This window comes from Nelumbo lutea, chromosome 1, assembly GCF_056320005.1.
Source record: "Nelumbo lutea isolate HS-2025 chromosome 1, American lotus-T2T, whole genome shotgun sequence".
In the NCBI taxonomy this organism is placed as follows: Eukaryota; Viridiplantae; Streptophyta; class Magnoliopsida; order Proteales; family Nelumbonaceae; genus Nelumbo; species Nelumbo lutea.
The window spans coordinates 175,551,430-175,569,491 of record NC_142684.1 but is presented as its reverse complement, the minus strand read 5'-3'; the positions used below and the strand labels follow the sequence as shown (position 1 = coordinate 175,569,491).

General features: G+C 39.6%; 1 protein-coding gene across 1 annotated transcript in view; it reads right to left on the bottom strand.

The window, feature by feature from the left end:
* The window catches only part of LOC148879366 (DUF21 domain-containing protein At4g14240-like), a 32,901-nt gene extending 15,266 nt beyond the window's left edge, over positions 1-17,635 (bottom strand). Inside the window, exons 1-7 of the mRNA XM_088960892.1 lie at positions 17,280-17,635; positions 16,163-16,239; positions 15,286-15,369; positions 15,077-15,190; positions 13,938-14,021; positions 13,711-13,782; positions 12,598-12,665 (exon numbers count right to left, since the gene is read on the bottom strand). Of these exons, the coding sequence (XP_088817018.1) occupies positions 12,598-12,665; positions 13,711-13,782; positions 13,938-14,021; positions 15,077-15,190; positions 15,286-15,369; positions 16,163-16,239; positions 17,280-17,514 (734 nt within the window). The 5' untranslated portion in view covers positions 17,515-17,635. The remainder of the gene's footprint in view (positions 1-12,597; positions 12,666-13,710; positions 13,783-13,937; positions 14,022-15,076; positions 15,191-15,285; positions 15,370-16,162; positions 16,240-17,279) is intronic.
* Positions 17,636-18,062: the final 427 nt, after the last annotated feature.

The following is an 18,062-nucleotide window of genomic DNA, read 5'->3' as shown; positions in this document are numbered from 1 at the left end:
CAGACAAGGTTCAGAGCCATTTTCAGGTAAACCTTTCTGTCCAGTGAGTGCTTACCCATCATATTCGTGAACACCAAGGTACCGTGAAAGAGTTCCCATTTTCTAGTGAAACCCCTCCCACATCGGTCTATGACACCCCTATCATCTTATGAAACACTTAGACAAGCCCAACAGCAAATCTCCTTATCACAAGCACTCATATTAGCTGGAGGAAACAGTAAATTATGCCCTAATTTGATTTAGGTCAAACCAAAGTGGCTCCCACTGACTTTCATAAAGCCAGATTTCGGCAGGCCCAAATCGGATAGGGTCCTGCATGTAACCTCTCCATGAGGTGTGGGGCCCACCACTGAGGGAGGTCATCCAATAACCAAAAGGGACACCATGGCAATGATGTGCATTCAGCCATGGTGTGCACAAGAGCCACTGTCGATTAAGCATGGGCCAAGCATTTACGACCCATGTACGAAGCACAGCACAATCATACATCACATGCAAGGGTAAATTGATCCAATCAATTAATTATCTGTAAAGCCCATTTGAAGCACATTTTCAATCCATAATATTAACCATTAATATCATCTAGGTATATGGGCTGAATTAGGGTTGAGGGGTTCAGACCATATAGCTTTATCCGCAGAGTGGGCTTTTGGCAGTTTTAACAACTTAAAACTGGGCCTTTACAGGTTGGGCCAAATTAAGCATTTAATTAATCATCAATCCTCAGGCCCATTTTGGGAAAAATAGGGTTGATGTTCAGCCTTGATCGAACCCTAGATTCGGTTCAAACAATTTGAACCAATCTTGGTTCGAATGGGTCTAGGGTTTGATCTTTAATTAAATCTTTAATTCAAGAAAATAATCTAAAATTAATTATTGATAAAAGATAAACAAGAATCAGTCAAACAGGGTTGTTCGCACAATCCTTCCTGCAAAACAGAGGTTAGATCACAGTTTGTAGTTTCATAAACTGCAAATCGTAGATTGCAGTTCTCCCATCTGCGAAATCTCCTTCTTTGCGAAATCTCCTTCTCTACGCCACCTTCTTCGATCCAAAAATAAAATAAATAGAAATCCTAATTTCTATTAATAATTACATCAGATCAAATACCTATACATTCAGTCTAACAATAATAAAAAAATTATTTTACAGACCAAATGTAATAAAATAATCCATAAACTGCAAAATCGCAGGTTCCTTGCGCAAATCAAGAATTCGATCTCCTCTTGTACGAACAGCCCATAAATCAAGAAAATCATAAAGAACAATTCTAAACAATAATCAAATTTATGGAAAAATAATTTCAGATTATTTCGCCCATAAATTTTGGGACAATTTCCCAAAAACTTTATCTGCACAAATCGGGTAGAACGCCTTCTGCCCACTTGCGCAGGTTCAGATCTGAAACAAATTGGTTCAAGATTTGAACCTCGCTCTGATACCACTGAAGGGATGAGAGATCCATCGTATGGACGCCCAAATCTTGCGGAATAAGGTGGGGGAATTTCAAAAAAATATCCTATCTACTAATCCATGTCAAAATTCACCCCATAATTAACCAATTAAATAGCCCAGTTCGAAATGGGCTTTAGGCCCATTAAGGTCCAGTGCTCACTTAGCCTTCCTAACTGCTGCCCAGTTGGGCTTCCTTGTATGACGTGGGACCCAAGCATTGATCTACACATCAGCCACATGGGTTCAGTCTAGCCTTTGTTACAAGGCCTGGCCAAATACACTATTATGGACAGTGCACCCCCTGAAACCCATCAAATGGGCTCTATGGGCCCAACACTTATCCTAAGTGGTTCTTGGGCCAAGCCACCTTGTAACACCCAGAGACTGTGGGCAGATGCAAGATTAACCCATCAGGTATTATCCTCAATGGTCTTACACTCAACCTCTCAGCCCATAATGATCATACACTGCCCGACAAAAGAGGACCTCTCCCTCGGCTGCAAGGAACAGTGTTGCACTCTCTACTTACATGGATCCCGAGAATTAAAACCTTTTGCAAACCATTTTGAAACCATAACATATATACTTTTATATCTCATATAAAATATATTTTGCAAACAAATCTCAACGATTGAAATCGACTGCCAACAGTCTTGGTTTCCATTAGAGAGAGTGCATCCCCGATCATTACCTTTGTCCGACAAAGGGGCTTATCTTGTCACTATGATTACCCACTCAGATGAATTCTCAGACTGTCCCAACATACCCAGGTTTTGACCCCCGCTAAGGATCTCACTGATTGGTACATCAAAGACAGCCCAATCTGACACTTAGTGCAGTATCATAATCGAGTCTAGGGGTCAGGTGTAACTTTCCAGTTTTGCCCATTAATCTCCAAGGTCGAGGGCAATACTAAAAATCTGGTCCGATTCAAATATTCAATTGATCCTACACTACATGTGCCTAGGGTCTCACACCGGTAGCTGAGACAGGCCACCCCAACCGACTTGGTGGCACATCAGTGTCAGCCTTATCAGGATAGGTCTCCCCAGACCGACCCACTGGCTGTGAACATTTTAAACTAACACGAGTCTCATTAAGTGTCCAGTTTAAGGGTATTACGCAGAAACATAACAAGGGAACATGAATCAAATATGTACTTTTATTCATTTACAATAAACTCATAATGTACATCATTCTGATTGAAGCTAAGGGCATACAAAATTGTCCAACAGTGGTAATACTTAGAGGTGTACTCATTGTGGTATGGAGGGACATACTATCAACTTTTGCTACGATCTAAATGGCCCACCTTCAACCTAGGCAAATCATGTAGCTATAAATGGTGGTAGCTCAAGACAAGAATCTCAAGTCACTGATTAGATCCCCACTACATCTACAGATGCTTCCAGAAAGGAGATGGTGAGCGTTTCACGAGATGAGTATGAGCGGTTCATTCAGGGTACATCTCAACAGAACACAACTACCCTTGCACACACAGGTACAGCTTGTCTGGCATCCACATCTTCCCGTTGGATTATAGATTTTGGGGCTTCCGATCATATGACTGGAACTCCAAGTGTGTTTTCATCCATTTCTCCATCCTCCACTTCCTAATATGTTACTCTTTCCAATGGCTCTACATCAGCCATACGTGGTGTTGGAAATGTTGACACAGACTCATTATCCCTCTCCTCAGTTTTATATGTTCCCAAGTTTCCCTTTAACCTGATGTCTATTAGTAAATTGACTCAATCTCTTAATTGCTCAATAATTTTATACCCTTCCCCTTGTGTGTTTCAGGATCTCAAGACAAGGATGAAGATTGATGGAGGGCATGAAGCTGGTGGACTGTATTATCTTGATGGAGATGGTTCGGCAACAACTCTTCAGTCATCTCTCTCCCCTCATCAATGGCACTGCAGACTTGGTCATCCATCTCTTAGAACTCTTCAGTTACTTGTTCCGTTGTTGCATCATCTTTCTATTTTAAATTTTGAGTCGTGTCAGTTTGGGAAACATCATCGTGTCTCCTTTAGTCCTAGAGTTGATAGTTGTACATCGAGTCCTTTTTCATTAGTTCATTCGAACATCTGGGGTCCAAACAGAGTAGTGTCTTATAATGGTTACAAGTACTTTGTAATTTTTGTTGATGATTATTCAAGGATGACATGTTTTACCTTGTGAAAGAAAAAAATGAATTGTTTTCTATCTTCCAGAAATTTTATGCTGAAATTCGCAATCAATTTGGTATACATATTAAAATTTTTCGTTCTAATTATGGCCACGAGTATTTTTCCACACACTTCCAAGAATATTTGGAACAACATGGCATTATCCATCAAACCTCATGTACCTACACCCCTTAACAAAATGGGGTGGCTGAAAGAAAGAATCGTCACCTTTTGTAAACTACTCGGTCCCTCTTACATCAAATGAATGTCCCCAAACCCTTTTGGAGTGATGTTGTATTTACATCTTGCTTTCTTATTAACCGCATGCCCATGTCTATCCTTGAAGGTCACCCCCCTTTCTCTGTTCTGTTTCCCACGTTGTCTCCTTTTCCCCTTACTCCAAGAGTTTTTGGATGCGTGTGTTTCATTCATAATCTTGGGCCTGGAATGGACAAGTTAGATGCTAGATCCATTACATGTGTCTTTCTTGGCTATTCCATGACTCAAAAAGGGTATAAGTGTTATAACCCTCGTTCTCGGTGTTCTTTTGTGTGTTCTGGTGTTACATTTTTTGAGTATGTTCCTTTCTTCTCCAGGTCGGATACTTCTTCTCTATTGCCATCACCCCCTCTTCCAATTCCTGTTGAGGATCTCATTCCTCTTGTTTTGGTTGTGATCCAGTCTTCGCCTCTAGTGCAGCTACCTGAGAGAGGACCACCTATCCAGCAAGTGTATACACATCGCCAAGTATCGGCTCCTCCCCTAGCTTCGTCACTGTCAACAGATCCGGTAGTTGATCCCACCCCAGCCCCAACCCCAAGTTGTGACCTTGATCTTCCTATTGCTTTGTGGAAAGGTAAATGCAATTGCACTCTCCATCTCATTTTCAATTATGTTTCTATATCTCACCTTTCGGCTTCCCATTGACAGTTTGTCTCTATGTTATCCTCTGTCTCTATTCCCAAGGATGTCCAAGAAGCCCTCACTTCTCCAAGGCGCCAAGAAATGGAAGAACTCTCGACCCTGACTTGTACTCATACGTGGGACCTCACCACTCTTCCTCCTAAAAAGTATGTGATCGGCTATAAGTGGGTGTACACGGTTAAATACTTACCTGATGGGAGTGTTGAACGGTTGAAAGCTTGGTTAGTTGCCAAAGGTTATTCACAATAGTATGGTATTGATTACACAGACACCTCTCCGGTTGCCAAAATTGGGTCAGTTCGTGTTCTGATTTCTCTTGCTGCTATGTTTGATTGGCCCTTGTTACAACTTGACATCAAGAATACTTTTTTACATGGTGATCTTCTTGAGGTGTACATGGAGCAACCACCAGGGTTTGTTGCTCAGGGGGAGGGTGAGAAGGTATGTAGACTTAAGAAGGCTATTTATGGACGTAAACAATCTCCCCGTGCATGGTTTGGGAGATTTAGTGAAGTAGTGAAGAAGTTTGGAATGAAACAGTGTCAGGTTGACCATTCCATATTCAGCTATGAATCAAATGCTGGGAAGATTCTCTCGGTGGTATATGTAGAGGACATTGTTATCACGGGCAGTGACAGACCAGGAATCGACAAGTTGAAAACTTACTTGCATGATCACTTCCAGACAAAGGATCTTGGCAAATTAAGATACTTCCTAGGGATAGAGGTTGCAAGGTCCAAGAATGATATTAATCTGTGCCAGAGGAAATATGTTCTTGATTGGTTAGAAGAAATAGGGTTGTCGAGTGTCAGACCAGCTGAAACACCTATGGAACTAAATGTTTGATTGGGTACTGATACAGGTGAGGAGTTTTGAGGATCCGAGAAGGTACAAGAGGCTAGTGGGTAAGCTTAATTACCTAACCATCACTCGACCTGATATCTCATTTGCGGTCAGTGTAGTGAGTCAATTTATGCAGAACCCTAGAAGCCCACATTGGGAGGCAGTCCTAAGGATTGTGAGGTATTTGAAGGGTACTCCAGGTCGTGGTTTGTTGTATAAGAGTGGAGGAAGTCTTGAGATAGAGGGATACATGGATGCTGATTGGACCGGGTCCATACCTGACAGAAGGTCCACTATAGGGTATTGCACTTTTCTTGGTAGGAACTTAGTGACATGGAAGAGTAAGAAGCAGACAGTGGTAGCAAGAAGTAGTGCAGAGGCTGAATATAGGGCTATGGCTCACACGACATGCGAACTAGTGTGGTTGAAGCATCTACTAGAGGAGATGGGATACTCAATTGACACTCCTATGAATCTATACTATGATAATCAAGTTGCAGTTCATATCTCCTCTAATCCAGTGTTTCATGAAAGGACGAAGCACATAGAAGTGGATTGCCACTTTGTACGTGAGAATGTGCTTAGTGGAGTGATAAGTACAGCATATGTGAACACAGAAAATCAATGGGCAGATCTGTTTACCAAAGGGTTGAATCGGGGAAGAGTGGACTACATATGTAACAAGCTGGGACTATATGACATATACTCACCAGCTTGAGGGGGAGTGTTAGAGTCGGTTGTACAAGGGTAGTACAGCCCTTTTATGTTTAGTTATATATGTATTGTTCAGCTGATGTGGCTCTCACTTAAGTGAGGGCACAATGGTAATCCTTGTATATCTTAGAAAAGTATAAATAAAAGAAGGGCCAACTAGAGGGATTTGATTTTTCCTCTCTAGTTCGGTTGTGACCTTTTCTCCTTCTTCTCCATCTCTCTCTCTTTTCCTTCTCTTTCTTCTGATCTAAACATATACGAACATCTAATATGAGTTTTATCAATCCCTATAAAAATGATTTTATAATTTTAATTCTTTTAAAAATATCTTTTATTAGGATGAATGAATGAAAAATATAAGCAAATATGGGGTTCTCTTCACTCCAGTCCCATTTGATAGGCATAAAAAAAAACAGAAAAATGCACAAATTTTCAAAAGGTGTGTGCCTAGGCTGAAGTGCAACGCACGCCAAGCATGTGCCTTTTGAAAGTGTTGTGCCTAGGACCTAGGCAAGGCGCATACCCTAAAACACGCCTTGCTTGTGCTCCTAGGCACACCTTTTAAATCACTAGGGCCACTAGATTCTATCTTCAATCAGCGATTGGGGTTTAGGCCCTATTTGATGATTATGTACTTGTTAAATTCACAAGTACTTCTTAGAAGTACTTAGTTTAACAACCCTTTAGGATGCTTGATAACCCACTTTTTCAATTCACTTATTATGTTTTTAAGTACTTATCGAGGTGGGGATGTTTGGTAAGCTACTTTCCCCATAAGTGCTTATATTGACACAAATGACAATTTTAGCCCTCACTTCACTCATAGATATATATATGTTATGTTATACATTTTAACTGAGAGTCCACGTGGACCCCACTTCATGACAACTGAGAGCCCACGTGGACTCACTCGTGGACTCACATGTGCACAAGTGAGTCCACATGGACCCCAAATGGACCCCCTTCATGGTTAGCACTATTTCTGCCGTCAATGGCCCCGTATCAAGCTCGGTACACCGGCCGCCGACGTCGCTAGTGGGTTGTCGGCCAGTACACCGGCTGCCGATTGGTACATCGGCCGCCGACAAATACACCAGCCGCCGACTGGTACACCAGCCACCAATGTCGTGTTGGCGGAGAGATAGAGACAAGGAGAGAGAGGGAGAGAAAAATAAGAGAATGAGAGTGGGGGTATTTTAGGTATTACAAGAAAATATTAGGGACTGGTTCGTCCCATTTTTTTTGGAGAAGTACATTAAAAAGTACTTAAAAAAAAGCCAACTTCAGGTCACTTTTTTAAATAAGTACTTCTTTAAAAACAAGTACTTGTTACCCTCTTTTTTACCAAACACCCATAAGTACTTAAAAACCACTTCATGTGTGGTCCCATGTCTTAAAAGAAGTTCTTGTTAAAAGAAGTACTTCTTTTAAGTGTTCTCAAACAGGGCCTTGATCTGTTCTGATTGCTGCAACAAAGTTATTAAAGTTTCCGAATTCCAATCATCTACATTTCTTCTTAGCTTTGGTATCCAAGTAACCTGAAAGGTGCTAACTTCAAGGCAATTACAGACTCTAGCATCCTTGTGCTAAAGCAAAAATAGAGGGAAAAGCAATATGAATAGGCCTATCACAACACCACCTGTCCTTCCAAAAAAGGACTCTCACCTGAGCCTAGTTTGAAAGAGAGAAGGTTGAAAAAGAGGTCTCTGTTTTGCAATATTACCTTCCAGAGACCAATGCCATAAGACTCACTGACCAGGCCTGATTCCCACCCAAAGATAGCTTCCCCATACTTGTTTTTTATCAGATATCTCCATTGGGCATCATGTTCTCTGACAAACCTCCACAGCTATTTGGACAAAAGGGCCAAGTTTACTTGCTTCAGAGACTTAACACCCAAACCACCCAACTTTTTTGGTCTACAAATTCTGAGCACGCAACTAAGTGAAATTTCCTTTCATCATCCTTTCCCTTCCACAAGAAGTCTCTTCTTAGTTTCTTAAGGAAGTTTAAGACAAAGGCTGGTGATTGGAAGAGTGACATCTGACATGTAATAAGTCGGTAAACTTGAAAAGGCACTCTGAACAAGAGTTAACTTACCACCCTTTGACAGATAGTGTGTCTTCCACCCTGCTAGCTTAGACTTTAATCTTTTGATCATTGGGTTCCAAATTTCTTTAGATTTGCAGTAGCACCTAGGGGCAGCCCTAAAATTTTAGATGGGAGGGATCCCACTCTGCAGCCCAGGACTTCCACCAACTCATATATGTTGGGTACATTTCCCACTGGGATGTATGCACTCTTTTGGAGGTTTATCTTCAGCCCTAAAACAGCCTCAAAATATATAAGGAGGCACCTGAGGAACAACAGATCACAACAGCTTGGTCTAGACTCTAGAGAAGATCAAAGAGTCGTGAACAAACTGGAGGATGGTAATCAATTCACTATTTTCTGAGATTTTGAAGCCTTTAAGGTAGTCGAGACAGCCCTATCAATCATTCTACTTAGAGCTTCCACCACCAAAATGAACAAGAAAGGTGAAATGGGATCACCCTACCAAAGGTCCTTTTTAACTAGAAAGAATCCTTTCGACTTTCCATTTACTAAAATAAAATTTTTTGCCGCTTCCAAACAGCATTCAATCCACTTCCTCCACTTCAAACTAAAACCCATTCTCTGCAGAAGATAATCTCTAAAACCCCAATGAACTTTTTTCCCATGTCTAATTTGTAGATTACACTCAAAAGATCCTCTCTTGGTCTTGAGTTGATGCACTCATTTTCCACTAAAGTCCCATCTAAAATTTGCCTCCTATCAAGAAAAGTGCCTCGGGAAGGGGAAATTAAAAGGTTAAGCATACTTCTTAGTCTATTAGCCAACACCTTTGAGATGATTTTTTAGATTCTTCCAATCAGACTTATTGGCCTGTAGTCATTGATTTCTACTACACCTTTCTTCTTTGGAATTAGGGCTATGAAACTAGCTTTTGAGGCTTCCCCTAACTCCGCATTGATGTAGAAATCAGAGAAAACCTGCAACAGGTCTTGCTTCAAAAAAGACCAGCACTTCTTGTAAAATTCTATAAGGAATCCATCAGGTCCCAAAGCATTGTCTCCAATCAAATCATTGATGACATGTAGGATCTCTTCTTCAGTAAAAGGCCTTTCTAGAGAGTTGCCTTCAAGATCTTGGTTTGCAATAACCCCCTCAACCCAAGTGCAGGCGGGATTCGATCCCAAGTCTCTGCTGCAACCAGCAGGAGACCTTACCAACTGGTTGGCTTTGGACGACTAGACGAAGCACCTCCTTCGCTCATTGTCACATCTCTTTTTCTCTCTCCACAACCTAGGAGCTCTCTTGGTCAAGTCAGTGAGAGATTCATCTCCTTTCTCCACATTTCTTCTATATAGTATCAAATAAGGCCACTACCTCTGTTTCATGCCCTTCAACAGAGACACCCAAGAATTTGCTAATATCACCAATATTCAATCTTACCCACTCTGAGATGCTTTCCACCTTTGTACAAGCTTCTCTATCTTGCTCTTCCACTTCATCTACCCACAATAGGGGCAAGGGAGCCTGTTCATTCTACCCTGAACCCCTAACCTTTCTTCAAGATCACCACTATCGTTTCCCCACTTTGTCAGCACCTCCTCCTCTTCCTCATCTTTCTCATTGTCAATAGGGATTATAGATCAACAAGTTTGGTTCTCTGATGAGGACTGCTCAACAACTAGAGGCTTCAAACCTGATAGTTGGCAGTTCGCAAGTCACCCTGGTTGCAAGCCTATGGGCAATGAGCAGGGAATATGCCTACAACAGTCCATGAATGCATCCGAACCATAGGGGGCCACCAAATGCAACTGAGGAAAACCAGAGGAACCAAACTTGGAAAGGTTACCTTCCGCCAATCTTCGATCTCCCCTGCTGCCTGCTTCCAATGAAAGTGAAGCTCATTTCTTCCTCTCAAAGACTTGAAAGTTTTGGTTATGTGGGGAGGGGGGCTTGGAATAGTGGTTAGATTGGGGGAGTGGTTGGGTAATTTTGGTGATGCAAAGGTTGGGTTGGGTCAGCTTAGAGTTGTTCTTCTAATGGGCCTGCATCTGAGAAGAGGTGGGCCGGGCTTGGGCCCAGATAGGATTATTGTGAGAGGTTTGAAGGGATAGAGTGGTGAGAGGCAGGCTTGAATCAGACGGGCCTGAAATGGAAACACTTGATCCTGCCATAGCTTTTCGGATTAAAGCCTTGAGGATGTCTTTCAAGACATTTTGAAATTCAAAATTTGAATTAAGATTCCTTTCACCACTCTGCTAACTTTCGACTGCGCCTAGGGCACCATGTGGCACTAATGTAGCCTCTCGGTCTCCAAACCCACCTCAAGAGAAGCTACCCCTGCTCAAAACCGGGTCAGATTCTGAATCTAAGCTAGAACCTGAACCAACACCTTGCATCATCGTCCCCTCTTCCAATAACTTTCCCCAAGGCAGCTCCATGTCTGATGCCTGGGAAAATGAGAAACGGTCAGATCTGGATCTCCTTTCTCACTAGTCTCTCCTTCTACTCCCCTACTCTAGCCCCTCCAACTATTTTCTAAAGGCTCCATTTGGCCATGATGGAATCTAGGGTTGGCCTACATCCACAATCCTTCACTCCCCCTCTGACTCACTAAGCCATCTTGCCGCTTCTTGGACTGTAATGACTTCTTTCTTACCCAAATTTTCCAAAACTGAAAGGACTCCCGATAGAAATTTCAACCATATGGCAATAACATGGAGGATTCCTTTCGCGGCCACATTGACTGTTGTCAGGATCGAGCCATTCCACTGAAGTATTGAACCCACTCACAGCTCTCTTTGGCCAAATACAAGTTATCTATTATGACGAAGCCTCCACATAAGTCCCCCACAGTTTGTATTTATTTAGTACTCTACAAGTGCATCAGCAATCCAAAAAAGTCATCCAACACGAGGACACATCCCATTCATCCTCCATTATAGCTCCCACCCCTAGTAACACCTCCCTATCTAGAATCAGAAACCATCGATAATCAGGCACTAAGGCCAATCATGAACCACCTTGTTTGCTTCTTTCTCAAGGGGCAACAAAATCAGGAACATGCCTTCCGACAGATTTTGAACCTCCGAATAAAGAAAAAGCCCCAACTTCCGCTTCACATAGGTCCTATTGACGACATTAGTAATGGAGGGTCACTTTCAAACTTGCCCACTATGCGCCTCCTTTGCGCTCTTCAGCCTAGCTAGAGAGAATATACATTGTCAAATTCCCTTTAACCACTTCACAGTCACCTTCTTCGATCCAAACATCCAAACTTGCAACTTCCCTATAGTTCCAATGGTTTCTAAAATCCTCACTTCAATCTTTTGTTCCTCAATGTAGCTATGGCTTCCTGAAGTTGCCTCGCCACCAGGGGTTGAGTCACAAGATGTCGTCCTCTATTTTGTACAAACAGACCTGATCTAGGTCATTGAGCAAGTTCACCGAACATCGTAGTTTTGCTAAGACGTTAACCAACCTTTCTTTGACAGTCACCTCCAGCCACCCCCGACCACCTCCAGTCACCTCCCACCTCAATTTTTTCTTTTCATGGCTATTGGGAGAAACTAAAGATTTGCTTGTACTCTCAAAAGCATGTGGCTAGTAGGTATTGTACTATTCTTTTGATGTTACATCCATAAATTTCCCTAATAAAACTAAAAGAATACAAGGTTGAAATCTATCCAATTTCACCCCATAAGATTACCAAATCAGCTACACTGATCTTTTGGTAACAATATACTTATGAATTATAGAAAAGTCTACTTCATAAAAACATATAAATAGCGTTCTTTCATAGGTAATACAGAAAGATGGTTTTCTTTAGACAAGCAGATATCCAGTCCTTTTCAGCATAATTTGACAAATAAGTTAATATCCAGTCCTGTTTCAGCATAATTTGACAAATGGAAGTTGTGGAAATAACCCAAAAAACATGATATTTCTTTGTTCATGACACCTTTCTATGTTTCAAGTTTCATCTCAATAGTCCCCTGCTACATGGCAAAAAGAATATTCTTTAATTTAAAACATTTTCCATTCATAACAAATTAAAGAACACAAATGGCTTTTGTTCATGGGATGGAAGAGGTCAATCAGAGTCTTTTGCAAGAGAAACAATCAATCAGCAATTGATACATCAGGGTTTGCTCTTCCTGGGTAGACCTATGGGTACTTGGAGGTCATTTAGGCTAGCTGAGCCTTTTGGCTCAGGTTTTTCTCCCTTGGTCGAGTGTATGTTGCTGCTGCTTTACCTTACAATTTTTCTTTAGTAACGATATTTCTTATCTGTTACCAATTGGGGTAGGGAGGGGGGGGGGAGTAATTTGCACACCAATGTGATAAATATGAAATCTGAATGCTACATTCACCTTACAATAGGGATAATTCGATAAGCCAAAACATTAAAGAACACTTTTGACGCAAACGCACCAGTCCAATTTTGAATTCACATCCAATGAAAATGTTGATTCAATAGGTGTCATAGCTTCCTCAGCAGTCTGTCCACAAAAAGATAAGTTGGCAGCTAAAGTCTCAGATGACAAACACAGTGCAAAGTGAAACAACCAAAGACTGATCCAATTGCATGAAGAACATGGTAGTACACATCTTCCAATTAGATGTTAACCATATAATGATGGTAACGATGGGCCAAACCACCATGTCTGTTAAACAAAAATAAAAAATAAAAGATATTAATAGTTACTGCCACATTACACCTAACATTGATCTTTGTAAACATGATGGCATGAAGCTTTTATATGTTGCCAGCTTAGTTTCAGTGTTTTGATTACTTTATTTTTGCTCTTCACATCCCCATCTATAAATTTCCTTTTCTAGACGACCAGAAAAATAAATGAAATGAATAAAAAACAAGTTATTATACATCAATCCTCCTCCACCTAAGCCAACAGAAAGATTCAAATCTTCCCAGTACTGATATCACTAGTTAATTACTTAACAAGGTTTAAATCAATCCAAGCCACATTGAGTTTGATTATATCAGTTGAGACATAAAGATACCTTTGAACCAGCTTAAACACTAACCTTCCCCACCTGGGACTAAATTTTGATTACACTTGATGATAGGAATTAAGGCAAGTTCTAAGATTTTTTGCCTAGTCAAATTATCAAAATCAGTCTCAAGTGACCAAAGAAAATAGAAAGTATTGTTCTTTTTTACTCAGGAAAGAGGGGAAAGATTAACATCTTTATAGGGATTCAAGTTGGAAGTTCTTGAAAGCTCACCAAGAAGTTGAAGTAGCTAGTTAGCTGCCAAACTAGAATATACTGATAATGCACATGATATTGATTATTTTACATAATACTATAACACCAAATGGATGCACCAAAAACAAAATTAAAATACCATCATCAATGCCTGCCATTCTACCCACAAATACACATATTGTATGGTGAAAATTCTATTTCTATCATATTAACAACAAGTTACAAATCTTTATCTTCTCCAAAATGAAATGTCCAAAATATTGGAGATCTTTAGATATGAAGAAAAGCAGGATAAGGCTAAATTATAGTGCATACCTTCTCAGTTAGGTCTAGAGCTCCACTAATAATTGTTGTTTCATCATGTGTGAGTTCACCCCCCTTACCAGCCTAGAATCATAAGATAGTACAACAAAAGGAGCAAATAACTTTAATACAAAATTTTTGTATTGCTAGTTTGCTACTATTCCTTAAGACATTAGTGTACAGTTGTCAAGCATTATTTCTGACACATCACCTCTACTTCCCATTTCAAGTAAGCTTACCTCTTGGCTGTGAATAGAGACAAGGGCTTTTAATTGAGCCCGCCTAAACAGTGCTTCATTATGTCCCAGTACCCAATCCAAAACCTGAAAAAGCACATTCAGAACTTGTGAAAACAATTACAATTACATTTTAAGGTAAGGCATCACAAAAAATAATAAATAATAGACATTTCTCCACTATGTAACATCTCCTCGAGTCTCCTAAATGAAATGCGACAAGAATGAAAAAACCAAAAACAAAACAGTTTGAATAGAAATTTGATAAAATAACTCCCTTTTACAGCAATGTAGAGCAAGGTATACATTTCTTTGAGTGGAAAATGAACATGTTATGTTCTAGTATTAACATTTAGAAATTAAAGATAATGTGTTACCATATATCCAACAAATTCCAATCTGTTCATGATGCTCAATAACTTCATACAACAGAGTTTGATCTTGGAAGAAGGGTCTTGAATGAAGGCAATGACCTGGGGGCTCAGGAACAAGAACAAGCACATCTAGATGGAATGAGTTTTTTTTCATATTAGAATAGAAGTTTTATTAAATGGAATATAGGGATTGTCAGCCAAGTCATTCTGTTCTGCACCAATTATGTGGTCCCCAGTTATCAGACTTCTTCAATAGCAAGTATTCTTTTATTTATAGTTCATTAACAAAAGATCATTTGATTGCTTTTATTTATAAAAAAGATCTGTTTCTGAAATCTGAATAAAGAGACAAGGGGTCATTGCTTGGTGCAATGGTAAATCTCAGGATGACAAGCACAAGAATGTAATTTGAGCCTGAGAGTTACCGCTTTTTGCCAAGAAAAGAGAAAGAAAAGAAGAGAAAAACAAAGAAAAGAAAAAGGAAATGCCAAAGGTTAGGTCCATGTCCAGTTTACCCCTCCCAAGACCCCGGATTGCTGGGACAGTGGGACCATCATTGGTAATGGCCCTTTTTCTGATTTCAAAGACAATAATCAGATTGGACCAAGGAGTTTGTTGCCAATTCCATCATACAATGAGCATATTTAAGTATTGAAAAAAAAAAATCAGTTGTGTTAAATACGTTGTTTGTAAGAAAGAATTATTACAGTTGAACTACCTATAATTGAAATTACCTTTTTTATATAAATTACCTATAATTGAAATTACCTTTCCAATAGGATAAGATATTGGGTAGCAAATTATCATCAAAATACGAACAAGCCATACAAAATTCGCACCCACAGCAAGTCCATATCTAGTGCATATTGCTTGTGGAATAACCTGGTGGAAAATGGCAAGAAATTCTTCACTTCCTTTTACATAAACAATTCAAATAACTTATTCTAAAGCAATAAGAAGTTAGAAATATAACAAACCTCTCCAAAAGCTAGCACAAAAGTTACTGAAAGAACAACAGCGACAACGGGATTGAAGATCTTATCCAAATATATGGGAAGGGCCTGCAGGCAGTAACTCAATGATAAAGAAAATTGTTAATTTTTTTGATAAGTAAATAGAAAATTGTTAATTATGATGTAATAAAAAATAAATGTAAAGTAGATCATGGAATTAAATGCTCCGAGGAAAATTTATAATAGTTAATTGAAGAACCAAGGAAAACCAACTTAAATTTTGAACTAAGGATTTGTAGCTTCTAAATGGTACTCCGAATTGTACTGCATAGTTGTATATATAAAATCATGTCACAAAGCTCAGACGATTATGATGTTATATATGCATTGAAAATTGTAAAATTATATTTGACATTCTTATATCTAATAATGTTTGACAGTTTAAAGTATTAATATCATTTTGCAACTGCCACTGATAAAAAATATATAATTGCTTAACTGCATTTAGCTTTTTTTTACAATGCTCCCTATTTTAATACTCTGAAGGACCCCTTTCTGATTTTTCTTTGTTTCTCTGTATTCCTGCCTCTTTTTTTCATTAATTGCATCATTTCTATTGTGAAACTGGGAGATACCATTTAACAGGAGATAAGAGTGCAAGCATAGGATAGTGGTAGAATAGATTCATGTAACCAGCCCCTAATAGTTGGATACGGATTAATTCATCTGAACTGTGTGTACGATAGTTGTTGCATAGGCACGATCACCTTCTAGTTAGTAGAGTATGCCAAGGAGGCAAGGACTAGAGGTTACAAGTAGAGGCATTCTACATAAACAGTTACGGGAAGATTTTATGCTTAGTTTATGAGAAATAGAAGTAAAATAAAATCCAGTACTGTACCTCCATTGCACAAGCATTACATAGAAGCAAAGTCACAAGAAGCTGGTGTTGCTTTTGAACAACTGGAAGGATGGCAGCTGAATGAAGAAATGGACAATCAGTCACAGATTAAAAAGAAAACTAGGAGTTACATGAAAATTTTAATATGTAAGAATTTTATAATATGATCCAAACAAGGAATGCAATTTCAGTCATAGGGTAAAGGGGTTTAAATTTATAATGTACCATGTCTCTTCAGGCATTTGTACTTTGGCATTAGAAAAACACCACAGTAAAAGGGAAAAATATGGTATTTCATATATCATTAATGCTGACCCAAGTCACGTCAGATTCTACTGGGGATTAAGTATCAAGTCAAGAAAGAGAAAAACACCACAATAAAAGGGAAAATTTTGGTATTTCATATATCATTAATGCTGACCCCAAGTCACGTCAGATTCTACTGGGGATTAAGTATCAAGTCAAGAAAGAGAAAAACACCAGAGTAAAAGGGAAAAATGTGGTATTTCATATATCATTAATGCTGACCCAAGTCGCGTCAGATTCTACTGGGGATTAAGTATCAAGTCAAGAAAGAGAATTTTGTTCTTTTTAATGCATAGCAGTAAAACCAGTGCGACAAAAACCACTGAATTTGTCATAATTCTTTTACTTTCGCTAGAAATAAACATTTTTAAATCTGCATATGTTAACTTGACGCCTAAATTTGCAAAAGCAGTGCGAATCTGGATTTTCTAAATTCATGAGGGGGTTAAAGAAAAAAAAAATGACAGAGTAACACAGTAGCAAATAGAAAAAGTGTCTAAAAGAAATCCAGCGCAAACTCAAGAGAACCAATTCAATAACCAGGACAATAGTAAACCCATCGAATGTCCAATAAGAAACTACTAATTTTCAGCATTCGGAACAAAGAAAAGTGATTCTTCCTCTCATATCTTATTTCCGAGAACAATTGCAAGCCAAAACAGAACAACTTCCAGGCTCGCTCAGACATTAATTATATGCCTAAATCCACAAGCAGTTTATAGACTACATTTCCCAATTTCTACCATCTCTTCGCCGATCTAAAGGAGAATGAGAGAGAGTAAAAGCCATTAGAATTGAAGAAACAACTGGCCTGCTTGCTTCTTCTCCGTAGAGGTTCCACTTCTCTGAAGGATTTCAAGCTCGACGTGACCCAGGGACATCAACCCTAGCGTGAGTCCGGACATGATCCCTCCAAAGAGAACGAGGATGCATGAGATCCCAGCGTATGTGAACCACCAGAACGATCCGAAGGTGATACCATTGCTTTCCAGAAGGAAACCTTTCGTCGTCATTCGAGCTATGGCTAAAGTATTTATGAGCAGCATCGATCGCTTCTTCGAGGTACAGAACAGAGAGGAGTGGGGGCTCTGTTAATCTCCTTCTTATTTCTGAGACGAGATAGGAGGATATGACACAAATGACGAAGACTTGTATGCTTCTCCTGTTCTCGCTCTCTTGCTGCTGCCATTTATTCTTCCGTCGAAGTTCGCAATACGCTATCTTGCCAGGTGGCAGATGAATTAACATCCAAATGAGTCTAAGTGTGAGATATGAGTCAATAGCAGTCGAACACGTGGTCGTTTGAAAAATGCAAAAGGTGTGACCATGCACTCCAACGGTATGTACAATTGAAGCTGACGGGGCCGTTTGGGATAAACGTGACTAATTGAAAATGGTTCAGAATTTCAATGATGTAATAGACGGTTTAAATATGCCAAAATGTTCTCCACGTGGCAAAACCTCTTTTACGGCAGAGGATTGCGAACAAATGAATCGCGTGAAGCCTAGGTAATAGTAATACAGATTACAATATTACAGAACAAAAAAAAGAAAGAAACTGGGGAATACAAATCTCGTACGGCTCCGTATTGCA